General features: G+C 37.1%; 1 protein-coding gene across 3 annotated transcripts in view; it reads right to left on the bottom strand.

Annotated features, from left to right (window-relative positions):
* Positions 1–23,673, bottom strand: part of LOC110401788 (multidrug resistance-associated protein 1-like) — a 34,921-nt gene that overhangs the window by 5,248 nt on the left and 6,000 nt on the right. For 2 of the 3 annotated variants that reach the window (XM_021403273.1, XM_021403268.1), the window contains exons 4-22: positions 23,363–23,520; positions 22,105–22,282; positions 19,376–19,630; positions 17,370–17,435; positions 16,626–16,763; positions 15,166–15,312; positions 13,866–13,950; positions 13,686–13,752; positions 12,295–12,421; positions 11,543–11,719; positions 10,855–11,022; positions 9,609–9,795; positions 8,471–8,540; positions 6,474–6,531; positions 5,118–5,337; positions 4,549–4,703; positions 3,416–3,571; positions 2,365–2,564; positions 1,458–1,584 (exon numbers count right to left, since the gene is read on the bottom strand). In XM_021403273.1, coding sequence (XP_021258948.1) covers positions 1,458–1,584; positions 2,365–2,564; positions 3,416–3,571; positions 4,549–4,703; positions 5,118–5,337; positions 6,474–6,531; positions 8,471–8,540; positions 9,609–9,795; positions 10,855–11,022; positions 11,543–11,719; positions 12,295–12,421; positions 13,686–13,752; positions 13,866–13,950; positions 15,166–15,312; positions 16,626–16,763; positions 17,370–17,435; positions 19,376–19,630; positions 22,105–22,282; positions 23,363–23,520 — 2,739 coding nt within the window. The remainder of the gene's footprint in view (positions 1–1,457; positions 1,585–2,364; positions 2,565–3,415; positions 3,572–4,548; positions 4,704–5,117; positions 5,338–6,473; positions 6,532–8,470; positions 8,541–9,608; positions 9,796–10,854; positions 11,023–11,542; positions 11,720–12,294; positions 12,422–13,685; positions 13,753–13,865; positions 13,951–15,165; positions 15,313–16,625; positions 16,764–17,369; positions 17,436–19,375; positions 19,631–22,104; positions 22,283–23,362; positions 23,521–23,673) is intronic. The other variant, XM_021403277.1, reaches the window with a different exon arrangement.

Raw genomic sequence — 23,673 nt, 5'->3', positions numbered from 1 at the left:
TTTAATGATTTCAAAAACTACCCAAACAGAATAATTTCATAAGCTGGATGCTTAATCACAGATGCCAAAACCTATACAAAAATTAATGGCATGCCAAATGAACTATAACTTGGAAAATCACTGATCTGAATGCTCCTCCACGTACTGCTAGTGTGCTCTCAGACTGCCCAATGTCTATGGTAATCTTCACTAACATAACAACTCCAGAGATCCAAAACTCCTTCAGGATCAATAGAAGGTGCACGGTAATGGTATAACATGTGAAAGGAAGAACATATGTGGCTCATATTGTGGGTACATTATTACACTACTTCCTAGATAAAGTAAGCTAGCAACACACACACACACAGTCTATAATGGAGATAAGTATCTGATCTACTGTGCTTGCCAAATTCTTCAAACATGTGGAATGCTTCTGCAGACAGAATCAGTACCACTCTTATGTAATCGAGTAAGTAACAATTCTGTCAACAGATATAGGGGAAAAAAGTGAGCCCATAGAGTTTTTTTTTTTTTTTTTTTTTTTTTTTTAAGATCCAACTGTTTTGAGATGTTCTATGCAGCTAAATAAAGACTGGTGTGAATTTCATGTCAGATGAAGGTGAAACACCATGCAGTACCTGTGACTGTCATCACTGAGTATATGAAGATATAAATGGCAATTATTCAGAGATAGAACAATAGAGAATGGAATTCTTGTGAGTTGGGTATGCTGTGCCCGTATACTGTGGATGGATACTGTGGATGTTGGGTATATTGGGATAGGCAATTCTCTTTCTCTCTTTTTTCCCTCTCTTCCTTTTTCTCACCAGTCTCTCCTCCTGTCTGCTCCCTCCACAGTTTCTATTGTTTAGTATCTGTCAACTGTGTTTCTGAAGCACTTTCCACAGTGAGAATCTGGACATTGCTAGGTTCCTAAGCATCACACATTAAAGAAACTCTGGATGCTTCAGTCTATCTGATACTTAAGACTTATTTAAATTAGCAACCTATCAATACAGTTCATCTTACTACAGGGCACTTTCCTAATGTAGCTCTCACATATTTTTTACAAGCACAATAAAAAAGTAAATGATTTTAATAAACTTTTAAGTAAGTATCCCCACATAATTATCAGTAAGTGAAGAAGAACAAGAAATCAAATACAAAATATATTTGAATATGACCTGGCTTCTTATTCTTGATTTAGCATAATAGTTAAAAGTAAACCATACATAGTCTGATTAACTTGATTTTTAAATATATTCTAATAATTCGTATTTATCTGAATTTAGAGTGGAAAAATAATTACTGTGAAGCTTCCCAGAATTAAAGAAACTTCAAGGAAAACTTTGTTCTGTTTTTGGGATTTAGTAACTGCTGTCACTGTATACATTTATCTACTCAACTTCATTGTACCTATTCTTCCTTTTTCATATGGAATGTGATAGCAGCAAAAAAACTATACCATGACTTACATTTAGAGCATATGATATTGATAAACCCACTGTAGAAGAACTCACTGTATTTCCAGCCAGTACTACAAACAGTGCAGCAAAGAACACCATTAAATTCCCTAGAAATTCAAGCCTGACAGATAGCCACCTGCAGTGAACAAGGCAAAGAAAGTGAGTTACCACAACTTTTTTTATTTTTTTTTTAAGTGCTGTGAACATATTGCTAATATAATGGCTCTTTTAGAGCTGTGTCTCCGCTTGCCTTTCAGAGAAGGTAAGTACCACCATTCAATTTTACGGATGGTCTGGGGAGGGAATCTGATGTCTAAAACAAGTAGCACTGTTCAGAACAAAACACAGTCTCTCCACGAATGACTAATGCTTTCTTAACTACTTGTATGGCTTTCCCACTCTTCCTATCCAGATAAGATTCATATGTATATGACTGAAAACTACAACTGAAAATATTCTCCATGTTAATCTCTTCCTGCAACTGAACTGAATCACAAATGAGAGACGGAAAATGCTCTTACTCCTTTAAACCTGAGATTCCACTCTCAGGTCTGTAGGAATAGGCTGAGTTACTACCACATGAACTACTGCAATATAAAACTGATTTGTTCATAAGCTTGTTAGAGGAAATATTAGTTGCAATACAGTACATAGTCCATGTTCATAATCTGTATGTACACTTCTGGTGTTGGCATTCTCATCCTAAACAGCACACGCATAGTTTCTATTAACCTGCTAGTTTCTGGTAACAAAGAAGTCATCCTAGTGCTTAGACATCACCTGTGCACTCATTAAAAAGGACGCTAGATAAATTGTTCTTATCCTGTTTCTCAAATAGCTTTAGTCTGACTAAAGGAAACACAATAATTGTAGAATTCTACAGACAAAGGTCTCAGTCAGAGGTGCTGTAAAGTACCTGTTTGAGATGACATTGTTGTAGAAGTAAACTAAATTCTCATATACAACATCATTATTTTTTCTAATGAACCTCTCCTGGTGGCCAAATGCTCTGATTGTTGATCCTCCTAGGATAGTCTCCGTGAAGTGGGAGATGACAGGAGAATGCGATGCTCCTGCTAGCCGTCGAATTTGTCGTGAGCTCGCTATGTAGTATCGCTAATCAAACAGTACAGAAAAAACAGACGTTTTAAGTTGTTACAGTCTCTTTTACATTATTTTAAACTATTTAGCATTATTTAAAATATTTTTCCAGTTCTTCTAAATCTGTTAAGTAATTCCTGTAAATTCTGAATATGAAGAAGTTGGAAAAAAAATTACACCAACACCATAATGCTGAAAAATGCAACATGTATCACTGCGAAGGTTAAATCAAAAGAATATTATTTCCAAATTATCTAACAAATGTGCTATACTACAAGAGGTACGTCGCAACCAAATAAAATTCCCATGTAAACTTAAAAAACAGAATGCCCTGTTTCTTATTCACATGAAAATTGTCTTTTACTTCTTTAATATAATAATATCTGTATTTAAATTCCTTAGCAGAGACTGAATCCAGGCTCTTTTCCTTCATCTGCATTCTTATTTTAAGAAACTTTAAGGTCTTAATTACACACTGTAATTTGAGCCTCAAGAAAGAGGAATGCAACCTTTAGTCTTCCTGGAACATTATCTTTCAGTTTCTCTGTAGCATAACTGACACTTCAGCCAAAAAAACAGCAAAGGTAACAAAGCATCAGTCTATTTTTACATCAATATTGTGTCTAAGAAAAGAAAATCTAAGGAGAAAAATGTAAATTGTTTAAAGTTCCCAAGCACTGCGGGATATATTCAAGAACTGTTCTCATTTCCTTTTAAGAAGCTGGAAGATTTTTTTATGAAAATAAATTTAGATGTATTCTGTAGACTTTTTTTCTACTGTAATTATTTAAGCCTGTATCACTGGTTGTTTTGGAAGTCCTATGTACATACATCTAGAAAAACTTATAAAAGCTTAATGAACTTACTTGGATAATAAAATACAAGTATCCCAGGGGAATAACTACCACTATGAACAGTGGTGAGGAAAACGTGATAACTAGAATGGTTCCAATAACATCTAGTGTACAGTTCAGCCAAGTTCGTAAGTAATAATGGAAACGTATGTCCACTATAAATAAGTCCTGTAACAATGCAGAGAAGAATCAAGATTTTTGAGTAAATTTTGCTACTACATCAAACTATAACATCCTCAATATAAGTTAGTAGGATTTCCCCCCACCTGATTACATCCTAATGAAATATATTCATATTTCATTATTATTTTTCTAAAGGTGAAGTAGATACAATAGCTTTTCGAGTATTCATGATATGTCAGAGAACAGGCTCTTCTATGTAAGCCTGTTAATAACTCTGAATTGTACTGAAATAATCTCCTACTGTACACAGTAACACATTTTCAAACCTTGTTTATAATATAATGCTACTCAAAAACAGAGGCTTTAATGAAAGCCGTATCAACTGACTTCTTAGTGCATTACACAGTTAGCCTCAGGTCTTTTCTAAAATACACAGCCCTCAACAGTTACTGCATTTGGATTAATCTGTAATGCATTGCAAAAATCTGAACAGTCTATTTATGACAAGACTAGGAAGTATTAAAGTCATAGTAAATAACATTTGTCTGTGAAATAAGAAGTTCCAATTAAAGTCAAAATGCTCCAAAAAACGAAGAACACCAGAAAATAACATTCACTGTAAGTCTATATACCCTAGAGAATGTGAATTGATGTATTCATTGGTTTTGGCAATGGCATCCAATTCTGATATGCAAAAAAAATATCACAGAGCTACCTCTTAAAAAAGGCACATTAGATTTAGGTCTGGTAAACTCATTGCACTGTGGGAGTAGAATTCAACAAATGGCCTCCTGCAGTGTCTGCACAACTTTTACCAATAACATATTTTGAGAATTTTGCATGAAAATAGCTACAGGCATTTCTGTAAGTGCTTATGCAGTGAAGCAGCTTTCAATCATTAGATATTGCATTCATTTACTTTGGTATCTTTTATTTTTCAACAGTACTAAACAGGATTAAATCTGTAGTCACTCAAGCTTCACCTTCTTAAAACAGAAAATACTCAGGAGTTTTCCATTTACCTTTGTGAATCTATTGATGATCTGACCTACTGGATTAGTTTCAAAATGCTGAAGAGGAAGGTGCAATACACTGTCCAACAGCTGATGATGTAATGTCCTAGAAGCAGCAAGGGAGCCCCTGGTGAGCACATAGGCACCGCAGCAAACAAGCAGACCTTGGGAATGGATAAAGTAAAAGACAGTCTGAATGGTAGGGGAGGGAGTGGATTCAACTTCACGCCTTGTTTTTTACAAATTTTTGTATTGTCATTTTGTTGATAAATTTTACTTCTTTGTAAGCATGTCCTCCTTGCAATTAAGTCTCAAGCTAGCACACTGAGATGCCACCATAACTTCATTCGGTTACATCCAGATGTTCTAAGAACTCACAGAAGTATCAAAGTTAAAAAGCATTTTTTTCTACATTGCTGTATATCTAGTCTACTACTCCTCTCCCAGGTTAAACACTTGTATCGTGTTGCATATAATTCTGCTTATGAAACAACTAGTATTATTTCCCTAGTAATAAACATTTGGGCACATCAAAGGTGGCAAATGGTGGGAAGCCAGTCATCAATGCTCATGCTTACCTTGCAAGAATCCCAAGAGCCCATAAATACCAAGTTTGTAATTTCGTGACTGTTTCCATTCTGTGAAATCACTGACTTTTGCCGTCTCTGCAGTCCAGGTGCTAAGCCACAGATTTTGCCCAATGGCAAGTGCATTTTGTCCTAAATAAGCAGCCATGGTTAGCCACATCCATCGCCAGTCGAAGGCTTGAAGGTATTTTAAAACAACTGACATTTTCATCTGAATTATAAAAATATTGTTAATAATAGAAATTACTCTCAAAAACAATGTCATTGTTGAAGACAAACATATTATATAATGGAAACTGAATACATTAAGTTCAGAATAAATCTACAGAATTTCTTCATTTCTTAAATGTGATAACTAAGGTTTATAAGATCATACTGCTAAAAGATTTCACCACTGACTGCATTCTGCATTTTAATCATATGTATCCTAGGCAGCCTTGCTTGTGACACTTTGCAGTGACAGACTGCAATAATCTCAGATACGTAGATTATTAATCAGATAAGCAAACAAAAAACACACAACCGCCGCTATCAGTGATGAAAACAAAACAGGAAACCAAAAAATCTCAGTGTGCAATACCTTTGCAGTTTATTTAAAGCAAATATTACTCCCGTTCATCGTTGCAGTTAGCAACTTTATAACTACTTCTATGGACTACTGATGCCAAGGGAATTAGTGGCAGCAGGATAGAGTTCCCATCATCTGTGTAGATGAAGAATAATATGGAGAACTCGGGCCAACTGAAAGGTAGAACTGATGGTAGTAGTAGAGATTCTGTGCCTATCTCTTATCTTCTTGCTGGAAACTCAGTTTTCCTCTACATCCCTGTTCTTATTTTCTTTCCCAGGAAGTTTTGATCTTCTCCACATTCTTCTTTCCTTGTTCTTTTCCCTCTCCCTAGCAGTTGGCAGATTATTTTTGAGGACTGCATGAAGTGCATTTTTAACACAAAACAATACTGCAGCACTAATAACATGCAAGATTTCTAGTCTCTGCTCCAGCAGAGAATTTAAATTTAAGAATTTAAACTTCCTAAAGATGAGACAGAGAGACTTTCTTCCTAAGTAAAATCTTTTAAAATGTCTTCTTTCTGAAATACACATAATGGACAGAACCTAGATGTAATATGAAAATAAAGTCTGTAGCAGCTCATAAAAATAGAAAATGTCAGGGTAAATTGTTAAAGATTAGTAAAAAATTGTAAGATTTATTTTAAATGCAGTAACTAAATGCCTGGCAATCTTAACAAAGAACAGGAAAGTGAACTGAAAAATGAAATATTTTTTCTTCTGTGTAAAAAAAAATCCAACACAAATAATGGAGTTTTTTCTTTTACCAATACTTACACCACCAGTGGCAACTTTTTCTTTATTATTTCTGAGTATTTTCTTCTGATCTAAAGAACTGCAAATAAGAAACATGCTTTCAAATCTCCTTGTAAATCATTAAAATATATCCTTTTTTATTCAAGTATAAAAAATGTATACTATGAAATATTCTACATTTTTCTTTATTACAGATCTGCTCTCAGCTGTTCTAATTTTTGTTAAAATAACTTCATCGTCAGAGGACCGTACTAGGCATATACTTTCATTTCTTGTATTGTCACATGCAGATAAAACTGAGCTTGCCCTGCACAGACTGACTTAGCAGCTAGAAATGTAATATCACTCTTCTCTGAGGCATGTAAGTATGCTGCAAATTGGACCTCAGCCCTTGTCTGGGCCAAAGAATAGGGCTTATCATTTGCCATTACTGTTTCTGCTACATCTGGACTGAGGTGATTAAGCTCAAGTGTCCTACACAGTCTTTGTTTAATGGAGTCTGTTCCACTTCGAGGAGCTTTGCCCGAAGTTCTCCTGCCCCTACAGATACGCCACTAAAGTGCACTACAGATTGGTCAAGGAGTTCATTTCACTGCTTAAAATCCAGCTGGTGACCGGTCACAGGTGGTGTACCCCAGAGGTCGGTGCTGGGGCCTGTCCTTTTCAATATCTTTACTGATGACCTGGATGAGGGCATTGAGAGCACCCTCAGTAAGTTTGCAGATGACACCAAGCTGGCAGGAAGTGTCGATCTGCCTGGGGGTAGAGAGGCCCTACAGAGAGATCGGAACAGGCTGGATCTCTGGGCTGAAGCCAGTGGGATGGGGTTCAACAAGACCAAGTGCTGGGTCCTGCGCTTTGGCCACAACAACCTTAGGCAACGCTACAGGCTTGGGGCAGAGTGGCTGGAAGACTGTGTAGAGGAAACGGAGCTGGGGGTGTTGGTCGACGCTTGGCTGAGCATGAGCCAGCAGTGTGCCCAGGTGGCCAAGAAGGCCAATGGCATCCTGGCTTGTATCAGAAATAGTGTTGCCAGTAGGAGTAAGGAAGTCATTGTCCCTCTGTACTCAGCACTGGTGAGGCCGCACCTCGAGTACTGTGTCCAGTGAGGGGCCCCACACTGCAAGAAAGACATTGAGGCCCTGGAGCGTGTTCAGAGGAGGGCAACGAAGCTGGTGAGGGGTCTGGAGCACAGGCCTTATGAGGAGAGGCTGAGGGAGCTGGGGTTGTTCAGTCTGGAGAAGAGGAGGCTCAGGGGAGACCTTATCACTCTCTATAACTACCTGAAGGGAGGTTGTAGTGAGCTGGGGGTTGGCCTCTTCTCTCTTGTAACTAGTGACAGGACTAGGGGGAATGGCCTCAAGTTGCGCCAGGGGAGATTTAGGCTGGACATCAGGAAACACTACTTTTCTGAAAGAGTGGTCAGGCGCTGGAATGGGCTGCCCAGGGAGGTGGTTGAGTCACTGTCCCTGGAGGTGTTCAAGAAACATTTAGATATAGTGTTGAGAGACATTGTTTAGTGGGGTTATTGGTGGTGGGTGGATGGTTGGACTGGATGATCTTGTAGGTCATTTCCAACCTAGCTAATTCTATGATTCTACTTGAAAGATCCTAAGTTTTCTTAAAGATGGAAAACAAAAAAATCAATCCTACAAGGAAAAAAAAAAACATAAACAACTTGTTAATATACCAGGAAGTCAAACTGCTGCCATGGCTGAAACTCCTTTTCACTCTCACTTTATACTATCTATAATATATATATATATATTATCTACATACTTTAGACAGGGAAGCAGCTCATGAACTAGACCCCCTGAAATCATGCAGCACATCAAGTGCACTTCTTTCATATAAAACTAAGCCAGAAGATGAGCTCCAAGCGCATACTCTGCAGCCAACTGCTAATGGGACGTTCAGTCTTAACCCAAGTTTACAAAGCAGAGGATAATGACGCAGCCTTCAGTATAAGATCTAGCATTGCATCAGGTGGGCAACGGCTACTGTTTTTTAATACTTACTGTCTGGGTTTCAACAACTCTCTTTGCTGCAGACTCCTCGCCGGTTGACACTCTTCCTTTGAAGAACTCACTATAAGAGCAGAAAATAGTAAAATCATTTCAGTCATTATACAATGAGTAGAGGGTACAATAAAAGGTTCTAGAAATAAAAAGGAAACACAGTGATGATTAGGTGTACTTTAAGTTACGAATCCTATAAGTCAACCTGATCTTGAGACAAGACAGACATGAGGCAACAAGGTGCCCTCGCAGCCCAGAAAGCCAACTGTTTCCTGGGCTGCATCAAAAGAAGCGTGGCCAGCTGGGTGAGGGAGGTGATTCTGCCTCTCTTCTCTGCTCTGGTGAGACCTCATCTGGAGTACTGTGTCCAGATGTGGAGTCCTCAGTACAGGAGAAACACAAATCTACTGGAGCGCATCTAGAGGAGGGCCACAAAAATGATCCAAGGGATGGAACACCTCTCCTGTGAGGACAGGCTGAGAGAGCTGGGGCTGTTCAGCCTATAGAAGAGAAGGCTCTGGGGAGGTCTGAGACCAGCCTTCCACTATGTAAACGGGGGCTATAAGAAGGGGACAGACTCTTTAGCAGGGTCTTTTGTGGTAGGACAAGAGGAAATGGTTCCAAACTAAAAGAGGGGAGATTTAGATTTGATGTAAGAAAAAACTTTCTACCATATGGGTAGTGAAACACTGGAGTAGGTTGCCCAGAGAAGTGTTAGATGTCCTGTCCCTGGAGGTTTCCAGGGTGAGGCTGGATCTGACTCTGAGCAACCTGATATAGCTGTAGGTGCCCATGGTCACTGCAGAGGAGCTGGACTAGATGACCTTTAAAGGTCCCTTACAACTCAAAAAATTCTATGATTTGATCAAGTACTAGAACTATGGCAAGTAAATTTCTCTCTCAATATGAAGAAGTTAAAAAGCATATTAAAAAAAAAAAACTGAAACACTATTGTTTGCTTGAATGTATGAAAGGAGCAACTTAGAATTAACAATAGTTAAACATACTGTCTAAAGCTTCAGAAAAGAAGTGTTATTCTATATCTTCTACTATGGTATCTTCACTGAAGCAGAGAAGCTTGGGAAGCTTGAATGAAAAGGAAAAATACTAAATAAATACACTATACAAATGTTCTCACCTTCACTTGAGGTTGTCTTCTCACTTCTGTTCTCTGCACTGAAGAGTTGAATAAGCTCAACAAAATTAGCCCTCCTTGAAATGAGTTCTTGGTAGTTCCCCATTTCACTTATTTTCCCCTCTTCCATTACTATTATAAGATCAGCATGAGGCAGGAGTGCTAAGTTATGCGTCACCAAAACACGAGTCTGGAACACAGTGTTTTCCATTTCACCATATAAAAGGAAAGCAAGTATTAAAAGTAGGCATTTTAGTAACACAGAAGTTGAATTTTTCTTGGATTTTGCTTATTTATCTACCTTATTATTACTGTCATTTTTTTTGCCAGCTTTACTACATTCCTCCTTAAATTGCCAAGTGTAATGTCAAATTGTTTATGCTTATTGCTATTTCTTAATACTCGTACTTACCTGTTTCTTAATGTGCATCTTATGTTCAGGAATGGCTTAGATTCAATCACAAAAAGAAAATGCAGATACTACAGCTGTTAATATACTAGATGTAGTTTGGCAGTCTTATTGTTTTAGTTGCCTAGAAGCCTACCATTACTGGAGTTCTTTCTTCTGCTAGATGCTTACCGCCAATGAAGCAGGCAAAGTAAGAAAAGAGGAAAGGTAGAGAGGGGAAGTGAAAGACATGTGCTTCATAATATGTAAAGTATTCATAATAACAAGTAAGTATTTCACAATGATACATGTGTTTTGCAAGAATAAACTTGCATCAGCAGAAGTAATCTGCACTAATTCATACAACCATCTTACCTTCTCACATTAACAGTTCTTACATGGAAGAACTTATTCCCTCTGATTCCACTTTCTCTTATGGAATTTCTTTGGGCAACAAGAAGCCCTTCCTTCTATAACCTATATTGGCTATAACTTCTTCATGGCAGTGAGGCATCAAGAGTAACCACAAAGGGCTCCATCTTGTTTTGCCTTGCCATGCGCATCACAGCACTCCTCAACAACTGTCAGCAAAGTAGAAATGACCGAATGTCATATAACTCAAACTTCCAGGTCACGCCAGCTCTCACTCTTTTTTTTTTTCAATCTGTGCTATGGCCACTTGATAGGCTTCAGTGCTATAGATTCAGCTGTGCTTTTTACTTAATCCCCTTACTCAGAATAATTTTCAACACAGTAGATAAGAGATGAACGTTTGCAGAACGACTGAGAGAATGCCATTATGTCAGTTGCATTGTACAAAGCAGTTAATCCTCGAATTAAGAGGCAGCCTCCCTACTTTACCTTGCTTTTTAAGAGACCTGAAGGCCCAATGAGCTTCTCAAAAAGATGTTTTCCAACATGTACATCTACAGCAGACAGGGGGTCATCCAGAAGATACAAGTCAGCATTGCTGTACACAGCTCTAGCAAGACTCACTCTCTGTTTCTGCCCTCCACTTATATTGACACCCTAAAACAAACAAACAAACAAAAAAAAAAAACAAAAAAAAGGAATCCAAAACAATCCACATTTTAACACAAAATACTACGGAAGACCAGTTTATCACAGGTAATTTGTTATATTTTTTCAAGTAAATAAAGTAAATTTTATAAAACTGAAAAGTTTAAAGTTGGATTTTCAAGTAATTAAAGTTTGTCCTTTGTTGATCAACTTACCATTCCAAAAGGGGCAAATGTAACATACTGTGTTTACTATTTACAGGCATACAGGCATTATTTACAGTATACAGGGAACCCTTGGAAAAAAAAGACAGAGCTGACTCAAACATCTGTATAAAAAAGAGCCATTTTAAAAATTAGTGAGAATTCAGAACTTGGACAGAAGTTCAAAGCTATGTAAGGAGTTGAGCTCTATGTATATATTTGAGCACTGAATAGTCATCAGTGTATATTATCAAATGGATTGTAGATAAAAGTATAAAAGCCATAACTTGAATTATCAAATAATTTCTGATATGTCAAATTCTCACCCTTTCTCCAATCTCTGTTTGATCTCCATTGGGTAATTGTTCCAAATCTGGCAGCAAAGCACAAGACTCTAAAACAAGCTCATAGTATGATCTATTTAGATTTGTGCCAAAGAGAATATTCTCCTGTAGACTGCCATTTTGAATCCAAGCCTGCTGAGCGAAGTAAGCCACTGAACCCTAAATACGGAGAATTGAGAACACTTTTTACTTGGGCTTTCTGAACACACACAAAAAATAGTATTTTAATATATGTTTGCTATTCTAGATTTATCTCAAAGTAACTAGACATTACTTACATAACTCAAACATTATTAAAGTATTAAAATATTTACTAAGATAATAAAAACAATCTGTTGAATATTCCTGTACAACAGCTTGCCTCTTATTCCTATAAGAGCAAGTACTTTTAATAAACCTGACGGAGCTGAGACTTACACTGAGTAAAGTCTTTCAGGAAAAGATCTCAGTGACAATCAGGGACATCCATTTTAAGACATAAGAAATGAGAATAGCTTTGCAATTACTTAGAAACCAATTAGAAATATTTATACAGTTAACCATGTATTACCATGTTATTTTTCTTTGAAGATAAGGGATTCAAGAAAGTAAGTACCGATGCTTCCATTGCCAGTATTTTTATAATCATAAATAGATGAAAAGTAAAAGCTGCACTTCCAAAAGCAATTTTGCTTAATTTAGTCATTGGCGAGTGGGTTAGGGTGGGGGGTAGAGGGACAGACAGACAATCTTACTCTTCTATGAACTGTTCCTTCAAGTTTCTCCATTTCTCCAAGAAGAGCAGAAAGAAAAGATGATTTTCCAGATCCAACCTGTCCCACAACAGCAACTAAAGAGCCTTCAGGTATGCTGACACTCAAGCTGGAAATATTGAGGAAAAAATTAATTATTCTCTTCATAAATACGGCATCACATTTAGGTTGTGGTCTCTGTAAGAAAGAAATATTGTTTTACCCTCAGAACAATGAGAAACCAGTGCATAAGTTCGCATGTCTTTTGACATGCAATAATGAGAATAAATTTACTCATTAGCAGTTTAAGAAGTTGCGCTTTCACCTAGTCACAATACAATCAAATGGCAGAATGTGTAACCAGCAAGTGGACACATTCTTCTCAGGCCTGTAGTTGACTTGCTACCTTACTCAGACAATGAACTGCTAGACTTCTCACGCAGCATCTTCTATAAACAACGTGAAAAATATCTGAGTATTAAAAGGCTGCCCTTCATCCTCTGCATATTTTTCTATCAAAATAAGTATTATCTGATCTCACACACTTTTGTATACAAGGAGAGCCACTTGCTCCATCTGTGGTCCCCGCTATGTGGATTTAAGCATGTATTGATTTGAATGTCCTATGCTAAGATAACATATTTCCTTCAGATTGGAGTCTAAAGCACAAATTAGGTTGAGAAAGACTTTACACAGAGTCTGCATCAGACTTTAACAAAGGCTGATGAAAGTAGTTTATGCCTGGATATTACACTTCAGGCTACAATGCCTGAGATGTGGACACCCATGCCATACCATTGGAAGTAATCTCCTCTAACCTTGAGACTAATAGGGTAGATAGCATGGTGAGAGAGTTAGACTGGGTAGGCTGTAACCTCTTCAGCTGCCCTAGTAAAATTTAACAGAGGTTATCGAATAGAGTTTTCACTCCCCTTGAGCTTGTTTATTCCATTTCCTTACTACCACTCCACTGAATTCATTGTGTAGCAGTTTAAACACAGCTGAATTGACACCTAAGAAATGACTGTCTAAGAACTGACAAACAAAAAGAGGAGTGTTTCCAGGCAAGAAAGACCATTGTAAGAAAAGCAATTTTTTTTTTTGCTTGCTCTTTCCAAAGAAAGTTAAAAGAACCTTCTGCAAAATGAAGGGTGAAGTGGTAAGATGTTGGGGAATCATACCATGTGATCCCTCTTGGAGCATGAGGGAAAGCAGGCCAGATCTGACTTTCCAGAGCACATGGATTACATGAGATACTCCGGAAATAATAATATATGCTCCTTCTGGTACCTTCATCATGAACTAATGTTAATCAGTATTCACTAACTCTCAAAAAAATCTTTACAGATGCCACATTTAGCTAACATAGCTCACAAAAATAATAAATATCTTACTTTTTTAAGACTGGCAGGCCATTTTTCTCCCAGCAGAAAGAAGCACCGATAAGCTCAACAGCATGATCTTTTGTAGTAAGGAAAAAAGAGCAGAGTTTCTAATCCATACTCTCAGTTGAGATTCTTAATGATCAGCCATATAAACTAACGTCCAATTAAAAATGACTAACTCCTGCTTACTTCCATTGTAGTTTGTATCAACATCTTCAGGGTTAAGATCCTCAGCAAACAGAAAATCCTCTAAACGGCTCAGAGAAACTTTGGCCTGTAAGAAAAATAGAAATATATACAGCATGCCCAATGTGCCTGTGATATCTGAATTCTTAAATAAAACATTCAAATACTCTAGACAATATGGAAAGACATATTCTTTGTTTTAATTAAAGACATTCAAAAAAGGGCGTTCAGTTGTTTAAAAAATTATTTTGTTTAATGTACTGAACAAACTAAAGACATAAGTGTAATTTTTATTCTTCCCTGAGAATGTATTGCTTGGTAATTAGAAAATAACAGAATGTGCTCAACATATCAATGTTAGAAGACGTTATTAATTTTTGAATGGCTGGTTCTTCCAACTCAAAAACCTCAAAAACCTATGGTGAAATATATATATATATATATTAAAGAAATAGTGTACAGAAACTATCTTCACAGAACAATGAAGATGAAAAAGTGTTTTACTGTGAGTGCATCATGAGCATTCCATGACTGTGCTGTGACATAAAATGAGATGAACTTTCACTAACTTTTAAGTGAACAGAACTAAACCTTAGGTAAATTTGTTTTTGATCTAACACAGTGCTGACCATAAAGGGAACGAATCAGAGTGAGTAGCTGCTTATGTTGGTCTCTATCATTACAAAAAGCTGAGTTGCATATAGCTGTGACAGCATACATTCATGAGCAACTCATATAATATGCTCCTAATAGAGTCTTAAAAGCTAGCAGCATCCCAACTGGTATACCATTAGGCCTGAAAGTTGTTGATGGGGTGCCCTCAGCAGCTTTACTTCTTTTTTCTCTAATCCTTTCAGTGGTGACTGGAGAAACACACTACTATAGAGGCCACACTGGGCCTCCCCCACTCGGTACAAAGGGTTCCAACATACAACAGTGGCCAAGTTACTTAAACAGGCGCAGCCCAAATTGGTCACACTTTTCACTGGATTGTGAAGAAGAGAAGTTGAGAGAGTAGGAGCAGAAGATGAGTCCTGACTACTCGAAGAAGAAAAGACAGAAATGGAAAGCTCAGTCCCAGTCAGCTGTGCTACCCCATTATCACTCGTTAAATTTGTAAGGCACACTTTCAATATCCTTCACGGTTCTCCTACCATAAAACAGTGTGCAGTTTTATCTTAACCAAACATAACTACAGATAATTTAATGACTTAACCATTCATAGTTACAGATGAAGCATGACAGAAGATCAAGAAGAGAGTAAACATTAGCTTTTTACAGCACTTACTCATAATCCATTTACCTGGGCTACAGCAGAGATCACAGATGGTAAATCAAACAAGGGTAGTCGCAAAATGTTAAATAAAGAAATAGATGTAAAAACTTTACTAGCTGTTAAAACATTCTCCTTGTCCAGATAAAAATATACTCCAAATGTAGCCAATGAGACCTTTTAAATAAAAAAAGAAGTAAATTCACATTATAACTAAAATTTATCCACATATAATGTTTTGTTGCATTTCAAAGACATGAAATTCTATTTCTGTTCACATCTAAGCGGGGACTCCTCTGCATCTGCTACACTTGGCATTACTGCATGGCTGCAGTGTTCATTGCAGAAATACTATAATTTCAAAAAGTAAAATACCTGCCTACTGTGGTTGATCCAACTGGATGAGTACAAATCTGTATGAAATAATTTTCCTACCTCAGGAATTGATTTCTTCACTTTGAAAACACTCAAAAGATGTTTCAGGGAATTTACTTTGGTTTTCATTTTTCCTGTTGCTATGATACTGGTAGTACAGTAAAATTATTTACTGCAGATATTTTTATTGCTTGGAATTTTTTTCCCCCCCCAAAAATGTAGTCTGTAGTCATCAGAAAATGCACTGGGCTCCTACACAACAGATGTTCAAGCCTTCAGAATCACCCAGAAAAGCCTGAAGTTAAGAACCTGTCCTATGGTGTCTCCTGTGCTTTTTCTTGAGTATAGGAGGAGTCTTAAACTGAACTTAAGAAGTTGATAATTTCAGTATAGTTAATTTTAACATCATGATTTTTTCTGACTCACTACTTAAAGTATTTCAATTATCAACGCTAACAGACTGGATAGCCTTTATCCTCAATTTCACTATTCCTAAGGAATATTTCTCCTCACCTGTTACATATTGCAAGTTAAGCACTTGAAGACACCAGTTTGTGTAGCTGATCTTAAGAGTGGTCATTTATCCCTAATGAAAGTTCCAGTTTGATTATTTTACTTTCCAATGGAGTTTAACAGACAGACTTAAAGATCCAAAGACACAAATGCCTTCCTGACACAATTCCACTGAAACAAGGCTGGGATGAATTTGTCTCTTATTAAGTTTCATTTTTCATTTATTTAGCAGGTGACTATTTGAGAAGGGACTGCTAAAAACTTCAGATTGAAAATGCATTTTCTCAAAACAGAAGTATAAAGTAGAATATTTCTATCGTACAGAAAACACCTGTATGAGTAAAACAGAATAGTGAGCTTCAGGAGACGTGGATTTGATTTCTCACTTTTAAATGAAGGTCTCTAAAAGCTTAGTTAATCCATAATCTCTTTGTCTCATTCCTCTCTAATTACATAAATAATATTAGAACCTACAAATTCAGATAGATTTTGTTGATAAACTGTATTTTTGAGATACTGTGAGACAATGTTTTTGAGCCATTCAGCTACTGACAACGTGAGAAACAGTTCTGCATGAAGGAATACTTTTATAAAAAACAAACCATAAAAGGAATACACGTCAATGTTAGCATGGAGTAAGTCGTCAGATATCCAGATGACTTCAAAACATCTACTTCACGCTCTCTAATGTCCATGACCTTCCTTTGATACGAAGGTTCCCATGCATAAAGTTTGAGGATCTATTTGAATAAAACAAAAAAGCAGTGATCATGATTCACAAAATAAGCTTAAGTTCCAAATGTAATTTTCAAATATTCAGCAACATCAAACTGTAAAAACTTTAATGTTTTATAAATGAAAGTTAGACCCAAGATAACTCAAAATTAGGTTGTTCTTATGGAAAATATGCTCTAGTCCCCCCTTATTCTACACATTTCAATAGATTCCTTACGTATCGTAAGTGATAAATTGGTTTACTTCAGAACAGTATAAATAACAAATACAAGTAGTCTAGTTTAAAAAGTATTTTCCCTACACAACAAAATATCACTCTGGTAAAGGTTTTCAGACATCCATGAACACATTTTACGTTCTAATAAAAAATGTGATAGTAAAATTAATGCATAATGGGTATAAGCTTTTCAAATCAAATAAAACCAGTAAATATTTTTCAAAAAAACACTTTAAATACATTATGCTAAAATGTTTTTTTTAAAACTTCAACCATTATCAACTGAAAGATTACTCAAAGGACCTCATTTTTTTAAAATAACTTGTTTTCAATGTTCAAAAGCTAACAAAACAAAACAAAAACAAATCTCACAATTCTTTAGTTGTGACTTTACCTTTATTCCATGTAGCATTTCACTTAGTAGCTTGACTCGTTGATCTGAATATTTCATCTGGCTTTTCTGGTTAAAGGACCACATTCCCATTTTTCAGTGAGGAAAAAAAAAAGTAAAATATGCAGTACATTTAGTCAATACATAGATTTTATGCTATTTTTGCCTGAAAAACGCACTACCACTGCAGTTGTACCATGTTCAGATATATGGCTAGTCATACAATTCATTACATATGATAAAGGATTATAAATACATTATAACAACATTCTTTTTCCCGAAAATATCATATGGAATGCATTTCTTTTCTTTTTTTTCCTCTGCTATCATTATATTTTTCACATTGAATTAAAATCGCAGAACCACAGTACCATAGATTGGTTTTGTTTGAATCAGAAGAGAGACATTTAAGACCACACAGTCTCAAGCCTCCTGCTGTGTGCAGGGCTGCCTCCCACCAGCGCGGGCTGCCCAGGGCCGCATCCAGCCTGGCCCTGAGCGCCTCCAGGGATGGGGCATCACAGCTTCTCTGGGCAGCCTGTGCCAGTGCCTCACCGCCCTCCAGGAATTTCCTTCTAATATCTAATCTAAATTTTCCCTCTTTTAGTTTAAAACTATTCCCCCTTGTCCTATCACTACACTCCCTGATTAAAACTCTCTCCTCATCTTTCCTGTAGGCCCCCTCTAAGTACTGAAACACCCCAACAGGCTTCCAGTTCCCAAGTGTTCAGGAATGATCATACATTTTGGATCTTCAAAATTGCTATGCATGTAAATACAGACAAAGCATTAATATATTATAACACTATACACATACATGAATATCAATATATGTAATGTATTAAATCATCATGTTCAACCATCAATCTAACTATGAAGTCCACTGATAAATCTTATCTGTAAGCACCATACGTGGGTCTCTTAAATACCTCCAAGGATGGCAACTCCACCACCTCCTTGGGTAGCCTATTCTAATGCCTCATCACTCTTCCCATGAAGAAATACTCCCTGATATCCAAACCTCCTGTGGCACAACTTGAAGCTGTTCCCTCTGTTACTTATTAATACTTTGTTATTGAAAGAACCAATCTAAGGAATGAAGAAATTCTTCTTGCTCCTGTGCTACACAGTCTGTTCTGCATAAAACCTTTACAAAATACAAACTAACAAGCCCTTTACACCTTCAAGTCTTATTCAAATACAAGTTGCAAACTTCTAGACAGTTATTTTGCTGTCCTTTGTATTTCTTCTCTCTCTCCTAGCACAGTAGGGATCTAAGTGCAAATGTACCTGCTGTGACTGCAAAAGAGGTGAGGGCTTTTAATGCAGTATCTATATCACAGCTTTACAAAAGAATACATGGATCCATGAAAGAGTATTCACTGTATGTTGCATTACCAAAGGCAAAACTAAGACAGACAGGTATTTGTCTTGATAACAACACAACACTTAGCATTACAATATTTTGTATCAGTGGACCTCACAGAAATCATCAGCCATAGTAAAAAGCAATGCAGAGAAGCAAAAAGCCAGAGAAGCAGAAAATTAACAGGAGCACCTCTGTGGGATTTCCCATAGACTCAGGAGAATATGCTAAGTTTGAAAGAGCTGCTTAGCCCAAATAATAGAGGTGGAAGAGGGCTATAATCTCATAAAATCCCTTATTTAAAAGAATTAACTCATGTAAAATGAAAAAAAACATAACTGTTTCCTATGGTGAGTCATATAGTAATTACTACTAATACAAAAGTACCATTTTAGTGTAATGAAAAGTTAGGTTTGCAATCTAAATACTAATTTAGCTATGAAACATATGGTGTTCTTATAAAGTTATGCTCCCCTTCTCTCAGTAAAAAACATCTGCAGCTCTGGGTTGCTTACTGTTATGTTTTTAACTTTGACATATCAATAGTACTTCTATACATGCAAAATTTAACACTTCCTCTCTTCTTCATTCCAGCATTATGACAATTAAATTCCTCCTTATCACACCTATGAAAATGTCTCACCTTCAGACCTTTTACTTTAGCTGCAATAAGTGCGTTTATAGGTATAACCAAAAGAAGCACTGCTAAACCAGCTAGGACTGAGGGGCCAAGTTCTTTCCAGAGAAAGATGACAGCCATGATGATCTGAAAAGGTGCTGACCACAACAGGTTGATGTTTACAGTTAGCTCCATGAGTTGCTGAGCATCTGCTGACATCAGGTTAACCATCTCTCCAGTTGTATACCTTTGTCGTGAGGAACTGGCTAAAGTTAAGGCCTGCAACCAGAAAATACAGAGGGTAGAAGTTGCAAAAATCAATTATTTTGATGGGTTTATTTTCCCAGGAGAAGCTAAAAGTAAAAGACAATAAACAGTACAGCAAAGCTGAACTCAGTGAAAACATACTTGTAACACTTTATGGTAAATAAATAGGACACCACAGCACACAGAGCTCAGAAGGCCTCAGCTTTGGGCTGGTACGGGAGCCAGGAACAGCGAGCTTCATAGCAAGCACAGGTATAATCCCAGTGTGGCAGTCTGACATCGCATGTCCAGGTGTCTGGGGACAGATACACAGACAGACCACACACACACACTCATGTCCTCGCTAAGGCCCTCATATTTATCCACTGTGCCACCTGTAACTCCTGCACATGAGAAGACAGTGCTGCAGCAACTCACTCCGCCATCATTTTGCATCATTCCAGAAGCAAAGCACAACCTGACCTGGCATTCACTAATGGACTATATCCAAAGAGTGGATCAAGTTGTCTCTTTGCCCTGTAACTGTGTAATCTTGCCAGAATACATGTCCACTCCAGCTGCAGCCTCATACTATTCCCTTGTTCATGACGTGATGCACTGACATATTCTCATATGTGACATGAGAGAATGAATTTCCTCATTTTCCTGAGTTGCAGCTAATAAGCAAAATATTGTATACCGGTTCAGAAAACATCTGAGAAGTCTATACCAAAAGACTTGTTTAAATCTCTTTGAGAGAAGGAGGCAATTTAAGAGACAATTTAAAATTTAAACTTAAATTGACAAATAAATGTTATTTATTTCAGATCTGGATTGTGTCTTGTCTTCCCTAACTCTTGTTTCATAGTCAAATATTGCAGTACAAATACCAACGTGTCATGTTCATAATAAAGTAAATTAAAAGTGTAGTACTGGGAAACCAGCTTCATCTCATATGCTACATATTAGTAGTATAATAAATGCTTTAATGTTTTGTAGGTCGCAGACAGTTAATTTCAATATTACATTATTAGCACCTGTTATCTCTCCTTGCTAGTAACTATGCCACCCGTAGAGCTTCTTATTAAAGGTAGGATAAGCAATACAGAGATTTCCACAGCAGTTAACCTTCTGCTTTCTCAAATCAACTGAAAATCATGTTTCATTAAAATCGGGAAAATTTCAGCCTCTACGGGAGGCAAAGTGGCTAACTTTGGTTTCTTATATTTGCTAATGCTATATAGTAAAAACAGTGATCGTGTATGTCCTTGCTTTTTCCCTGGACACCCAGCCTAACATGCTTTCCTAGTTCATTCAGTAAATTTGGGGAAATTAACTCATGATCATAGAATCACAGAATCATTTGAGACACTTAAAAATCACCTCGTCCACCCCCCTACCATGAGCAGTGGCATCTCTCAGTAGATTGGGTTGCTCAAAGCCCCATCCAACCCAACACTGAACATTTCCAGTGATGGGTCACAGACAATTTCCCTGGGCAGTCTGTTCCAGTATCTCACCATCCTAATTGTGAAAAATTGCTTCCTTATATCCAGCCTAAATCTAATAAAAACTGGAAGAGTTCATTTTCTACACCATTTCCCCAACATTATCTCTGTACAGGTGGCTGACAAAGGTATTTAACTGCATGATTAAATAAAAGTATTTGACTAGCACGATTGTGCTCTTGCAGCTCAGAAGGCCGATGGTATCCTGGGCTCCATCAGAAGAGGGGTGGCCAGCAGGGACAGGGAGGAGATTGTCCCTCTCTACTCCACCCTCGTGAGGCCCCATCTGGAGTACTGCATCCAGGTCTGGGACCACCAGTACAGGAAGGATGTGGAGTTGTTGGAGAGGGTCCAGAGGAGGGCCACAAAGGTGATCAGAGGGCTGGAGCACCACTCCTACGAAAACAAGATGAGAGAGCTAGGCTTGTTCAGCCTGGAGAAGAGAAGGAGGAGACTTCACTGCAGCCTTCCAGTGTTTAAAAGAGGATTATAAAAAGGAGGGTAATTAACTTTTCACAAGGGTAGCCAGTGACAGGACAAGGGGGAATGGTTTTAAGCTCAAGGTGGGAAGGTTTAGATTGGATGTCAGGGGGAAGTTATATACAGAGAGAGTGGTGAGGTGCTGGAACAGGCTGCCCAGAGAGGTTGCGGATGCCTCATCCCGGGAGGTGTTCATAGCCAGGTTGGATGGGGCCCTGGGCAACCTGGACTAGTACCAGATCTGGAGGTTGGTGGCCCTGCCTGTGGCACGAGGGTTGGAACTCAATGATCCTTGGGGTTCCTTCCAATCCAAGCCATTCTATTAGAGCCATACACTAGAAACACTGTTGAAATTCCAAATTCTTAAACACACACAACTGTCAAAATATAAAGTCAATCTGTTAGCCTGTCACCAGTTTATACCTTGGGTTCTGGTCATACTGGTAAACACATTATCTTTAAACACTGAGTGCTTATTTTAAATTTTTGCTGTGAAAGAAAATCAGAAGAAATTATTACCTTCTTGAATATCAGCCCAACAATGGCAGTCTTGATTTTGACAGCAGTAAGCATATTGTTACGCTGGTATAATTGATGTAGGAGAGATTGTGAGAGAACTACAAAAAACAGGGCAATAGCAAAGCCATATCCACTCCAATACGAACTCGTATGATTTTCACTTATAGTTATCATTGATCTGAAAAGGAACCAAAATAAATTTACAATTCTGTCCATACAGTCAACATCTGACACCAGAAAGTTCAATAAAGGGGCATACTGGTAACTTGTTTAATTAAGTCCATTTTGCAGCCAGGTACGGTGGAAGGTCAGGAAGAAACACCATGTTTAAAATGGTAGGTCTTATCTCTGTTTTCCAATTTGTTACCCTAGAAACAATTCTCAAACACTGTTCTAAAAATTAATCAGCTACCACTGACTTCACAGACAACACAGCACAAATAAAGAATGGCAAAAAAAAAAAAAAGACATTTTAATTAGATGCTTGTAGTCAAAAAAGCTGCTAATACCAACCACAACAGTCAGATAGAGAAAAAAAAAATCTGAAGAAAAATTAATTCTTATTTTGGTGTTAGTAAAAGATTGTCTTAAATAATCAGCAACCATGATATCTTTAAACAGATCTTATGCTCAACACTTTTGCTTAACATCCTAAGATACAATAAATTACACTGATACAGGATGCAGTATAAATGTTAAAAATAATTGTGTTCAGTACCATTTTTCTTTATAAAAATACATCCGAAAAATTCTTAACACCTCTATGTTTTGCAAATATTGAAAGATGACTTCCATCTATCTTATGTTATCAATAACATTACAGCTGAGTTGCCACTTTTCCTTGAAATGCTGAAATTGTAGGTATTAATGTATTGTTGTATTGTATTAATGTTTTGTTGAAAAACAGAGATCCAAAAACACTGTCAAAAAGCAGAAAAGTTACAAATATTTACACTTTTTTTTTTAATATCTGATTTTGTATTTGAGTATATTCAGTGCTGTGGAAGTGAGTCTATACTACTTTTGTCTCAACTGTTTGACCAAGAAATTCCTTATCTCCTTGAGCTTTTCTTCATTAGATTATTTAGAGATAATCACTGAAAAACAAACAAACAAACAAACAAACAAACAAACCGGACACACAGCCCATCCAATCATTACAGCTAAGCTGTTCAGTCTGGCTTTGATATTGGTAACCCTTCAGCTTTACTATTACTATTGCTCTCTGAACACAAGGTGAAACGCATTAAAAACTTACTTCATTATTTGTGGACTCGTGAAAGCCAGAATGTCAGCTGTGGCTTTTAGAAATGCAACTTTAAGCAATAAAAACTTAAATGTTTGCCACAGTGGAAAAATCAAAGATGGTTTACAGAAACTTCTTGGCTTAAATAGCATTCTTTCAATGTAAGAAGCCTGCAAGATTACAAAAATATGTACAGAATTAAGAGAGGAAATTATTTTGCCTCACTAAAACACAGACAAATATTAAAAATTTAATATTAAAAAGTGTCCACTTAAATCATTATTGAACTTATGTTCTGGAGAACATTTGCAGCAGTTGGAACG

This window comes from Numida meleagris, chromosome 1 (genome assembly GCF_002078875.1).
Source record: "Numida meleagris isolate 19003 breed g44 Domestic line chromosome 1, NumMel1.0, whole genome shotgun sequence".
NCBI lineage: Eukaryota > Metazoa > Chordata > Aves > Galliformes > Numididae > Numida > Numida meleagris.
Note: the sequence above shows the minus strand (reverse complement) of the source record. Positions and strands in the feature narration are given on the sequence as shown.